General features: G+C 26.3%; 2 protein-coding genes across 2 annotated transcripts in view; one reads left to right on the forward strand and one right to left on the reverse strand.

Annotated features, from left to right (window-relative positions):
- Poxm (paired box pox-meso) overlaps nucleotides 1-13,068 on the reverse strand; it is a 130,785-nt gene that overhangs the window by 22,900 nt on the left and 94,817 nt on the right.
- On the forward strand, nucleotides 3,546-5,786 carry LOC142222223 (uncharacterized). The gene is made up of 3 exons (XM_075292237.1): nucleotides 3,546-3,726; nucleotides 3,804-3,969; nucleotides 5,009-5,786. The coding sequence occupies exons 1-3, from the start codon at nucleotides 3,601-3,603 to the stop codon at nucleotides 5,407-5,409; spliced, it is 693 nt and encodes a 230-aa protein (XP_075148352.1). The 5' UTR covers nucleotides 3,546-3,600; the 3' UTR covers nucleotides 5,410-5,786.

Consider the following 13,068-nt stretch of genomic DNA (forward strand, 5'->3'; position numbering starts at 1 on the left):
GGAGGGTTCACTTTTTTTTGAGTTCGTCGTGAGTAATTCATATATCCATGTACCAATTTCACTAAAACATTAATCGGATCATTTACTTTTGTGATCGAAACCCTAAAATATTGTTTTTCTGTGTGCTTTTCTGTATACTGTATCAATTTATGTTAATTTGGTTTACTTTTTTACTATGATTGCTAAAGTATTTTTTTAATATTCTATATATTAGGCAATTATAAAATTTTTAAGGAAATTATTGAAAAAGTTTTAAAATTTTTAGGTATTAAATACCGAATGTTACAAAATTTCAAAAATTCGATTTTATATTTTAAATTTAAAATATACTATGGATTTTTGTTAGAAAAATTTTTTTTGTTCAATTTGTTATTGACACAAATAATATGATACATTTCCATTAAAAGCATATACAGGACAGAGGATATGCCAAATAATCCCATAGTCCATCCAATCCAGCAAAATTTAAATCGCTTTATTTCACGAGGAAAAAGAAATCTTTTTTTCTTCGAAAATCTAATTTCATATCAAAGCGTTAATTATTTCGATTGTTTATCTTGAAAACACTCCTAAGCCTATTGAACTCTAATAATCTTTAACATACCTCTCTCTTTGAGTGTAATTTCTGTTTTCACTCTGATGACTAAGTGTGGCAAGAGAGCGAATATTCAAAATAACATTTACAAAACAAATGCAATCAACAGAATACAAAAAATATATATTTATAAAATAATAATATCGAAAATATTGATGTGTGTAATAATAGAAATGAATCAATATATTATAGTACATATGTATATAGAGAGCAGAGGAAGAAGAAGAAGATGAACAAGAACAATATGAATAATAACAATAATAACAATACATACCAAAAATAATACAATCGAAGTCAGATCGAAGTTACACAAACAATGAACAACGGAGCGCGTAGAGTTGCCAAATAAGTAGAGAGTAAGTAGCCACCACAACGATGAATGAGTAGTCGTAGTAATTGTTGTAGTAGCAAGTAGACGTAATGGTATATGTAATGAAGAGTGTGATTGAGTGTTTGTTGATTCGGTATTGAACAAGAACAATGCGTCCGTCCGTCGTATAACACAGATGTTCATCAGTTTCAATTTGCAGACGACGACCAACAAACAAATAAAAACCATACACAATCATGACATACCCATACGGTTGATTTTTCCAAAAACAACAAAACAACATCATTTCAATGGCAAAAAAATTACGCGAATTTTATATATTCATGGAATCAACCAAGTGGGAGAAAATACAATCAAACCATTAATAACCAGCGGTAGGAGATGGTGGAGGTATAGAGAGAAAAAAAAAAAAAACGAGAAGAATAAGAAAAATTAGGTGAATTTGTGTTTTTCAGCGATGATCATTTTTCGGCGATGGTCGTTGTTGCCTGGCAAGGGATTACGGAAAACGTTAACTTTCTCTCCTCTTGCACATTTACCGTTTCCCTGCCATTCTAGATATTCTCTGGTGGCAAAACAAACAATTTTTTTAACCGGAAATCATAATTAAATTATAAAATATAATTATATTTTTTGTTGTGTATATACAATTCTTTAATTCTCCATGTGTGTATATACAATACAAAAATATGAAAAATTCCATTATTCTACAAAACAAAATTAACCAAAAATCTAATGAAATTATTTTGAAAATCCACCACAAACCCAAAATAACAAAATTAAGATCTTTTGTACTTTTTGTTTTTAGCAACCAACAACAACAATAACGAAAATAAATGGCAAAACGACAATAACAACAGCAATAATAAATACATATAACGCTAATGGCATTTAAAATACAACTTGGCCAAATTTAAAAGTATGTATGTTCGTATGATTTTTTTTTGTAAGTGCAACCAACTACTGTTTACATTCATATATTGCTTGAATGATAGACATACATATACATTGATAGGTGCTTGTAAACTATGTATGTACTACATACATACATATATGTATAGGCTACGGTGCTCTCTATATAAAGCGAAATTATGTTAACAACAGTAATACTAAAAAAAAGTAATACAACGTAAATGAGCAATTAAAACTAAAGTGCATTTCATCAGTCATCCATACATTCCGTCATTCATTCATTCATATATCTTTCATTGCCGGTTTTTTTTTTGGTAAAGTCGACTGACATAAACTACTTCATGCTAACTATGAGCAAGGAGCTTTAGTAGAATTTCATTTTAAGAGAGGGAGAGAGAAAACAACTCTCATCTCTTGTTTATTAACGTAGTATCGCGCGTGCTGTTGCATATAAGTTCTTATTATTTACATTGTTTTTTCTATATTACAGGAAAACTCATAAATTTTACTAAATTTTTATGTGTATTTGAAAACAAATTTACACCAAACCCATATCTCTGGAGATAGCTAGACACTACAATTAAAAGGTAGGTAAGCTTGAAAAGTAGCATAAGCATGTGCTGAATATAACGGTAGACACCTATTTTTAAGAGACTATAGAGTAGAGAGAATTTTCAAAGGCAATATATTTCATGGATAACAGGTCTACACTGGTATCGAAAATATTCATGGCTTTATGGCTAAGTTTAAGTTTAAAGCGATTTAATTTATTTTAAGTTAAATTCAATTTAATTTAATATAAATGAATTTAATTTAATTAAACCTATTGCGAGGCAGAAATTGTAAAAAACATTATAATTAACAAATAAAAGTTCTTCACTGGTATCAAAATATTCTTAGTATCTTTGGTCACTCTATATCGATTCAAACAGTTAAGATTAGCTGCAAGCCATATATTTTTAAATGTTTTGATTAAAATCTTATTTAAATTTAACTTAATTAAATGTAGATTAATTTAAATTAAAGTAATTTGTCTTTAATGACCTGTGTTTTTTGGTCAATTTTTTGAAGATGCAAATAAAACAAATTTAATTCATCATATATTTATTTAAATTTATTATGAATCAAATTAAATTTAATTGAGTATAAAATAATTTAAATTAAATTAATTAGATTGATAATGTCGATTTTGTCATTAACAAATATAATTTTTTTCAGTTCTTCAAAAATAGCTTTGGCACTTTGGTCACTCGATATCGCTTCAAAACAGTTTAATTTAATTTAAAGCCATTCAATTTAATTTTATTTTAAAATTTTTATTATAATTTTAACTATTTAAATTTTATTTTAATTGAAATTTATTTTTAATAAATATACGTTAATTTAAATTTATTAATTATATTATTTGAATATGATTGATAATGGCAAATTTGTGATTCTACAACTTATTCAATTGCTTATTTATTATTTCACATAAAAATGCAACAAAAATTCCTTGCTAGGGTATTTCAAAATTCGTTGGGAAATTTCAAAACCGTATGCATTTACATTTAATTCTCTCTCCATGTACTTTAACAACCTGCATAATAAATATCTATAGTTAATTTTTATTTCTCTATAACAATTAGTATTTCCACACGTCTTATAACGGCTTGCTCGTCTTATAACGAACGAATATTGTATAAAAGAGTTGACAAGCAAATTATATGGGTTTCAAACGTTTACGAAACACGATCAGTAAAAGACGGAAATAATTTTTAAAATGCTTTGTAAATTTTCAATATCTTTTATATTTCTAACATTGTGTTTAATGAAATTGACCAATGTTCCATATGGAAATGCCATAGATTTTGAAGATATAACGGATGAAAGTGAATTAAAGAGAAATGTAAATATGTGTTAATTTAATTAAAAAAAAACTAAAATAATTTATTTAAATTACAAATTTATATTTTCGAAATTTAGCCCCGTTCTCTGTGGGATGATTTATTTTCATATTTTGATTATACCAGCGAAGAAGATGATGAAAAGGAGAGTAATAATAAAGCCAAAGAAAAGGACAAACCATCAAAAGATGATAAAGGAAAAACTACAAAAGAGAAAGATGATAAAAAAGATGGCAAGGAGTATGGTAAGTTTAGTTATTTTTTGACGAACAAAAAAAAAAACAATATTATGAATATTTTTGGAAGCTCATTAGTGAAAGTGTTATATGGTTATATGTTATAAAGTGTTATATTATCATATCGTAATTGTTATATGTCATATGAAATCTCCTTCCAATCTATTTTGTAAAATAATTATTTATAATCCCATAATTTAAAAATTTTCTTCAACAATATAACACATTTGGAATCTTTTTTTTATAACGATTTTTATTTTGAAAGTGCTAGAATTTCAAAATGTTTGGTTATAAGGTAAAGATTTCACACATTTTTTCTAAAAAAAAAATTCAATTCCTCATTTCCCAGTGGGATGACTTTGGTAAATATACTTTTAGTGCCTTTTTACATTTTAAAGGAAGTACAGTGAGACCTCTGAAAGATGGACACTCACGGTCGCCTACATTTTGTCCACATTTGGTAGGTGTCCACTTATGAGAGATTAATTTTAATGTTTTAATATAGCAAACGTCCCCAAACAACTGTCCACCTTTGGGAGGTGTTCGGTTTTCAGGGTATCCGAGTTTGAGAGGTTACACTGTATATGTGAGAAGGTTAGGTAAATTCCTTAATGCAACTCCATAAAATTTGATAGTTTCAAAAAACGGCATACTTTTAGGCGGTGATGTTTTTAATTATATTTTTTATTAAATTTTTTCATAAAATTTTCAAATCAATTTTTACCAATAACTGTCAAAATGATTTAAAAAATTCTCTATAAAATAAATTGTGGACAAAGTTTATTTTTTTAATTTAAAATTACTTTTAATTTCTTTGCCTCCTAAAAGTATGCCATATTTTTTGAATTCATTCTAAATCCTTATTTATCAAATTTATATTTTTTTGTTTGATTAATTTAAACACTCTGGTGCAAATTAAAACTTAAAAAAAAATCATGCTTTTAAATAAAAATTGTAAAATATTTTTGCAAAATATCATAAATATGTGCATAGAAAAAAATATTTATATGTGCTAATACAGTTTCTTAAAACATATTTAAATTTGCAGAATTATGCCGCGATTGCAATATATCGTATCAAAATACAAATTCGGTGCAATATCATTATTATGCTTATCACCAGAATATGGAGACAACAACAACAACGTCAGCAAATGATAAACCATCACCAAGGGCTCTTACGAATTCCACAGTGCCACAAAAATCAACAAAAACAACAGATACTACGAATACCAGCAAAGCTACAGCTAATACACCAAATTCTAAGACGACAAACGATGATAAAGGTAATGAGGATAAGGGCAGTAGTAAGGATAACGCTGGTAATGGTGGCGATACTAAGGAGGATACAACGAAAAGTACAACTACTACCGAAGTACCATCTACCACGGTATCAACCACTAGTTCCTCCACTACCACTGCCACTACCACCACTACAGAGACAAATTAGAACCCATAGTTAAGGACATGGACCCTACCTCCAGCGCCGGTTCCACTTGATCCATTATTGGAGCCATCGGATAGCATGCCATCTGAGGAGGCATTAACATCGGAGGAAAATGTATAGATATCTAAGATAATAAAGATGAGGAGAGAAAAAAATCAATTAAATTGAAAAGAAAAAATCTTTAAAAAAAAAATAAAAATCTAGATTCATTTTGAAATTTATTCAAAAATATTTGATAAAAGTCCTTTTAAAGAACAAAACAAAATTTTTTTGAAGTGCATTTAGTTTTTAATAGTGCTAACAAAATCGGACTTGTCATTATATGTATATAGTATGTTTATATAAAATATGTGTTTTCCAATAAAGAATTATTATTATAATTTTTTTTTCGTTTACATTTTCTTTTTATTCCTAACAATGGCAATAAGAAGTTATCACACCCAACACCTTTTTCTATAAATCGCTATAAAGCCTCTATTCATTTGAATGTAGCCAACTGTTTGATCATACCTGAAACATTATTTCCGTTTCCGCTGCCCGAAGATGTTTCATTACAAGCCACACCTCCACCCCCTTCATTATTTAGAGAATTTGTTGGTGGTGTGGTCTTAACATCTGATGAGGGAAATGTATAAAGATCTGGAGAAAATATGTAATTGTTGTGGGGAGAGAAATTAACAAAATTTAAAAAAAAAATAATCATAAAAATCAAGATATTACTTGAAATTGTGCTCTTTTTGGTGCAAAGAAAGAAAGAAAGTGCAAAGAGAAATCACGTAGCTTGTGAGAAAAACATAGCATGGATTTCAATAGTGAGGAATTGTGGAGACTATCATTATAGCGGGAGAGCAATTTCTCTCGTATAGTCTATAATCGTACGTTACTACTAGGCAAAAGCAAACGAAACAAAACTCCTAGAAAATAACCAACACCTTTAAACATTTTCAGAAGAGAGGGAAACTCTTTTTAAGAGTTAGAGTTTCTCTATTCTCATTTTCGAGAATATAGAAACTCTAATTTGGTAAAAGTAGCATTTGCTACTTTTTCTCATTTAGTTTGGTCTTATAAACATGCATTTTTAATTTAAATAAAAAAATATATAATAAATAAAGAAATACGTAGATACACAAAGAATAAATTTATGACAATCATTTTAATATATATTTTCATATAATATAAATTAAATTAAAAGAAAAAAATAATAATTTAATATCCCGAAATTCCATTGTTTTATTTTTTAACTAAAGGGCATTCCTTTTTATTTTCGATTCATTGACTTTATCTTTGAATGCTATTCAATCCTACACTGAAAGCCTAGTATTGAGTAAATTTTGCTTGTCTGTATTTAATTTAATTTCCATGGAAATATTTGCAATAAATTCCTATGAAAAAAATCTTTAAAAAAATAATATTTTAAGGAAAGGGGCTATAACGAATTTTTAAGGTAAAATGTCTTTATTTTAAAGAAATTTGTTATTATTGTGTATTGAGCAAAAATGTCATATCCTAGCCCTAAAATTTGTTTCAGTTTGTCTAGGACTCGGTTATGAACTAATTTGTTATTGTTATGAATGTATTTTTACTATTTTTATTGGATAGATTCTTCATAAAAGTTAAACTTTAATTTAATTTTCGTTGAAATATATAGAATAAATTCCCATGAAAAAATTGTGTTATCGTAAAAAATTTAAAAAAAAAAATTAATTTTCATGGAAATATTTACAATAATTTCCTATGAAAAAATTATTTGAATTTTTTGTATAAAAAAACAATGTTTTAAGGAAAAGGGCTATAAAGAATTAAAAAACTGTATTTATTTTAAAGAAATTTGTTAGGTTAGGTGACAGTCCATTGTGATACCACATTGGTGATATTTGTTATTAATTTTTTTGGTACGACCTTCTTATTCTTTATTTTTGGTTATTTTTAGATCTGTTCTAAAATGGGCTTTCAAGGTCTCTCAATATGCAAATAAAAAGACTTTATTTCATATTTACATCCGACGTTTCGTTGGTGATTTCCAACTTCTTCTGGGATGAATTTTTTATTGAAATATTTAGTTTTTTGTCATATTTTTTAAAATTAATTTTAAATTGTAAAAAGTAACGGCACAGGAACACCACGACATTAAACAAATATTTAAAATAATTTCAAAAATAATTACAAAACTAAATTAAAATATCACAGATGTTTTTCCTTATGACTACGATCGTAGAAGATTGGACGTAAACTGTTTGTTACTATTGTGTATTGAGCAAAAATGTTGTATCCCAGTCCTAATATTTGTTTCAGTTTGCCTAAAACTCCGTTATGAACTAATTCATTATTGTTATGAAGGGATTTTTACAAACTATTTTTTATTGAATGAAAATTATTATTTCTTCATAAAAATTAAATTTAAATTTAATTTTCATTTACATATGTGGAAAAAATTTCTATGAAAAAATGTATTAATAAAATCGTAATAAATTTTTTTTTTAGAAAAAATTCTTATAGATATTTTCTTGAAAAAGATATTAATGAATTTTTCATTGAATTTGTTTTTACTACACCTAAACAAATAAATAACAAGTAAGTTCTTATGTACCCTTCGCCATGGATTACGTAGAAACTTCTACTAAGACGGTCATACACAATTGAATTGCTTGGGTTGCGGCCGATAGAAAGGAATCTTAAAATTTCTTAAAATAATTTTGTAAATTGTGACTTAGTCCATGCGGGATATATATTAGGCAAATTAGTATATATTCAGTTATTGACCGGCATATATATAGGGATAATTAATAAAGCCAGAATTGAAAAATGGGTATCGCTTTATATGGTTGCTATATACAATTATGAACACGATTCTACCAAAAAATGACAGATTTTTGACTGTTTGGTAGATTGGTAGAATTCTTGATGTTTTGGAAGATTTTGTCAAAATATTCCTCTCCACCTAAGAGGTGCTTCATAAATTTTCTATAGAAATAAAATTTTGACAAAATTTTCTACAGAAATAAAATGTTGACAAAATTTTCTATAGAAATAAAATGTTGACACAATTTTTATAGAAATAAAATTTTAACAAAATTTTCTATTGAAATAAAATTCTGACAAAATTTTCTATAGAAATAAAATATTGATAAAATTTTCTATAGAAATATAAAATTTTGACAAAATTTTCTATAGAAATAAAATTTTGACAAAATTTTCTATAGAAATATAAAATTTTGACAAAATTTTCTATGGCAATAAAATTTTGGTAAATTATTTTTGGCTCGAGTGGCAATCCTGATTATGAACCGAAAAGGGCCAATTGGGGATCGGATTATCTTGGGGATATATATAACTAAAGATCGATACGACCAATTTTGGCATGGTTGTTATCGTTTTGGAAGATTTTGCAAAATATTCCTCTCCAACTAAGAGGTGCTTCTTAAGATTTCTATAGAAATAAAATTTGGACAAAATTTTCTACAGAAATAAAATTCTGAAAAAAAATTCTATAGAAATAAAATGTTGACACAATTTCTATAGAAATAAAATTTTAACAAAATTTTCTATAGAAATAAATTTTTGACAAAATTTTCTATAGAAATATAAAATTTTGACAAAATTTTCTATGGCAATAAAATTTTGGTAAATTATTTTTGGCTCGAGTAGCAATCGTGATTATGAACCGAAAAGAGCCAATTTTTCTGAGATTGGGGATCGGATTATCTCGGGGCTATATATAACTAAAGATCGATACGGACGAATTTTGGCATGGTTGTTATCGGCCATATACTTTTTTCTGTTGGTAGATTGGTAGAATTCTTGATGTTTTGGAAGATTTTGTCAAAATATTCCTCTCCAACTAAGAGGTGGTTCATAAATTTTCTATAGAAATAAAATTTTTACAAAATTTTCTACAGAAATAAAATTCTGAAAAAAAATTCTATAGAAATAAAATTTTGACACAATTTCCTATAGAAATAAAATTTTGACAAAATTTTCTATAGAAATATAAAATTTTGACAAAATTTTCTATGGCAATAAAATTTTGGTAGATTATTTTTGTCTCGAGTGGCAATCATGATTATGAATCGAAAAGGGCCAATTTTTCCGAGATTGGGGATCCGTTTATTTGGGGGCTAACTCTAACTAGATCTATACGGACCAATTTTGGCATGGTTCTTATCGGCCATATACTAGCGCAATTTACCAAATTTCAACTGGATCGGATGAATTTTGCTCCTCCAAGAGGCTCCGGTGGTCAAATTTGGGGATCGGTTTATATGGGGTCTATATAATTATGAACCGATATGGAGCAATTTTTGCATGATTGTTAGAGATTATATGTTAACACTATGTAGGGAGCCACCGTGGTGCAATGGTTAGCATGCCCGCCTTGCATGTCGTGGATTCGATTCCTGCTTCGACCGAACACCAAAAAGTTTTTCAGCAATGGATTATCCCACCTCAGTAATGCTGGTGACATTTCTGAGGGTTTCAAAGCTTCTCTAAGTGGTTTCACTGCAATGTGGAACGCCGTTCGGACTCGGCTATAAAAAGGAGGTCCCTTGTCATTGAGCTTAACATGGAATCGGGCAGCACTCAGTGATAAGAGAGAAGTTCACCAATGTGGTATCACAATGGACTGAATAGTCTAAGTGAGCCTAATACATCGGGCTGCCACCTAACCTAACACTATGTACCAAATTTCGGCTTAGACGCTCCGCAAGCCAAATCTGGGGGTCCGTTTATATGGGGGCTATACGTAAATCAGGACCGATATGGCCCATTTGCAATACCTTGCGACCTACATCAATAACAACTACCTGTGCCAAGTTTCAAGTCGATAGTTTGTTTCGCTCGGAAGTTAGCGTGATCTCAACAGTCGAACCGACGGACAGACGGACATGCTCGGATCGACTCAGAATTTCACCACGACCCAGACTATATATATACTTTATGGGCTCTACTTAGAGCAATATTTCGATATGTTACAAACGGAATGACAAAGTTAATATACCCCCATCCTATGGTGGAGGATATAAAAATTAACAAATAATAATTTTTTAAAAAATTATAAGAGCAAATATAAACAAAAACTGTTAATATTATTATTATAAAAAATTATTTTAACTTAAAAAAAATATAAAAATAATACAAAATATTTTTTTTTATAAAATAAACGTTAATATATGAGAGACATATAAACAGAGCCATATATTTGAAAATAAATGAATTACTGAAAATGATTATTTCTTCATAAAAATTAAAATTTAATTTAATTTTCGTTGAAATATGTAGAATACATTTTTATGAAAAAAATGTATTAATAAAATCGTAACAAATGAATTAGCAGAAAAAAATACTACAAAATTTATATGAAAATAAAAAAAATAATACTATTACTAAAAATTATATATAAAATTAAAATATTAAATCAAAAATATATAATAAAATTATACAAAATTTTTATTTAAAAAAAGTGCTACATTAAATATTATAACAAAAATATATTTTATTTTATAAAAATATAAATTTATACGCATTACATTTTGTAAGACCAAACCAAAAAAAAAATACCCCAAATAAGATTTGTGCAGAAGAATTGAACATTTAGAGAGGACTCATCCTCATGTGGGCTAAATTTGGTGAAGTGCGAAAAGCTACACAGTGGATAATTGAAATTGCGATTATACCTGTAACATTATTTCCCCCCGAAGAGGGTCCAAGATTTGAAGACACAACATCTGTAACTATGGAAACCGGAACGGATTTCACATCAGATGGAAATGTGTAAATATCTGAGATAAAATAAGGCAAAAAAAAAAAAAACAAAAACAAAATTTATAAGAAATGATACAAAAGAAAAACAATATTTCACAACAAAGCTAAAACAAACATAAGGTGCGAGAAATATAAACAACATTTTAAAAAAAGTGTATTAAAATTAAAAAAATATATATTTTTTTGATTTCGTTTGTCAAAAAAGAGAATTATAAAAAAATTAAATTTTTAAGAAAACTTAAGAAAGAAACCAAAAAATGCAATTTTTTAACTTTTAGTTAAAAAATTGTTTTGAAAAAAAAAATCGAATACTTTGTGCTTAGCTTATAATAATAGTGCATTTTTCCTAATTTTATAAAAACCCTTTAGAATCCTTTTCAAAAAATTCTACAACTATTCAAAGTGAGAAAAAAAACTAAGCTTCCGTATTAAAGGGGTATTAAAACTACAAGATCTTACATATTAAATAATACCATAATTGCTTAATAGCTATTTTGTTTTGGAAATCTTTTTCCAAAAATAATAAACTTTTAAACAATTATCATATACTTCCTCATTTCGATCTTATGGTTTTAGTACTCTCCCACTACATATGAAGCTCTACCATACCTGTAACAACACCGCTACCGGTTGTATCGCTACATGATACACCGATCGGTAATAATGAATCCGCCGATGATTTTACTTCTGAGGAATAATAAAGATCTAAATAAATAAATGGGGGAAAAAAGAAAATTGAGAAATTAAAAAATTAATAATTTTTTTTTTTAAATAAATTTTAGGGAAAATTAAGTGCAACGCAACAAGAAAAATAAAACAAATTCATAAAAAAAATTGTGCTAAAGTGCCAACCCTATACCAGCAATAAATCTAGGATAAAGGAAAATAATTGCTTTACAAATGGTAACATCCTGTAGTGCTATTGTCTGTCGAGTAAATGATTTTTTTTTTGTAGGGTCAAATATATATTTTTAAGAAATTTTAATTATTATATAAATTTAATTAATTAAATTAAATTTTTTGTATTATAAAAATTTGTAATAAGTATTATAAAATAATTAATATATAATTATTTTGATATTTTATTTTATTTTTTATATTATTATAAATTAGAATTAATAATTTATATAGTTTTTTTTACTTCATGTAGGGTCAAATATTTTGAAGAAATTTTAATTATTATTTAAATTTAATTAATTAAATTTGTTATATTATAAAAATTTGTAATAAGTATTATGAAATAATTAAAATTTAATTATTTTGAAATATTATTTTACTTGTATATTAATATAAATTACAATTAATAATTTATGTAGTTTTTTTACTTAATAGATTTAATTTATATTTACTTGATATAATATAATTGTTATTTTTATAATTATAATAATTGTTTAAAATATAATTGTTTTCAATCGTTATTTTATTTGCATATTATAATCAATTTAAATTTAATCAATTTATTATGTTTGCTTCATATTTTATTTTTTGTTATTAATATTATTAAAAGTTTATGTAGTAATTTAGTAATTAATTAATAATTTTTGAGTTATATATATTTTTTTTTTAATTTATAGTTTTTTTGTTAATAATAAGTATTTAAAAATAATTTAAATCAAATTATTTTCAAATACTATTTTAGCTTTGTTTTATTATAAATTAATATTATTAATTTTCATTTATTTCCTTTATAAATTTAATTTGTTTATTTGCATAGCATTTTGTATTTTAAAATTAATCAATTTATTACGTGCAATTTATATTTTATTTTTTATTAATTTTTTATTATTTAAATGCTACTCATCTAAAATTTTTTTTAGAGCATTATGTAAATGTTTAATAAATTTAAAAATTATAGGTCTGCGTAGAATATTTTATTTTTAATTTTCTTTTAAGGTTTCTTTT

Source organism: Haematobia irritans, chromosome 1 (genome assembly GCF_050003625.1).
Source record: "Haematobia irritans isolate KBUSLIRL chromosome 1, ASM5000362v1, whole genome shotgun sequence".
In the NCBI taxonomy this organism is placed as follows: Eukaryota; Metazoa; Arthropoda; class Insecta; order Diptera; family Muscidae; genus Haematobia; species Haematobia irritans.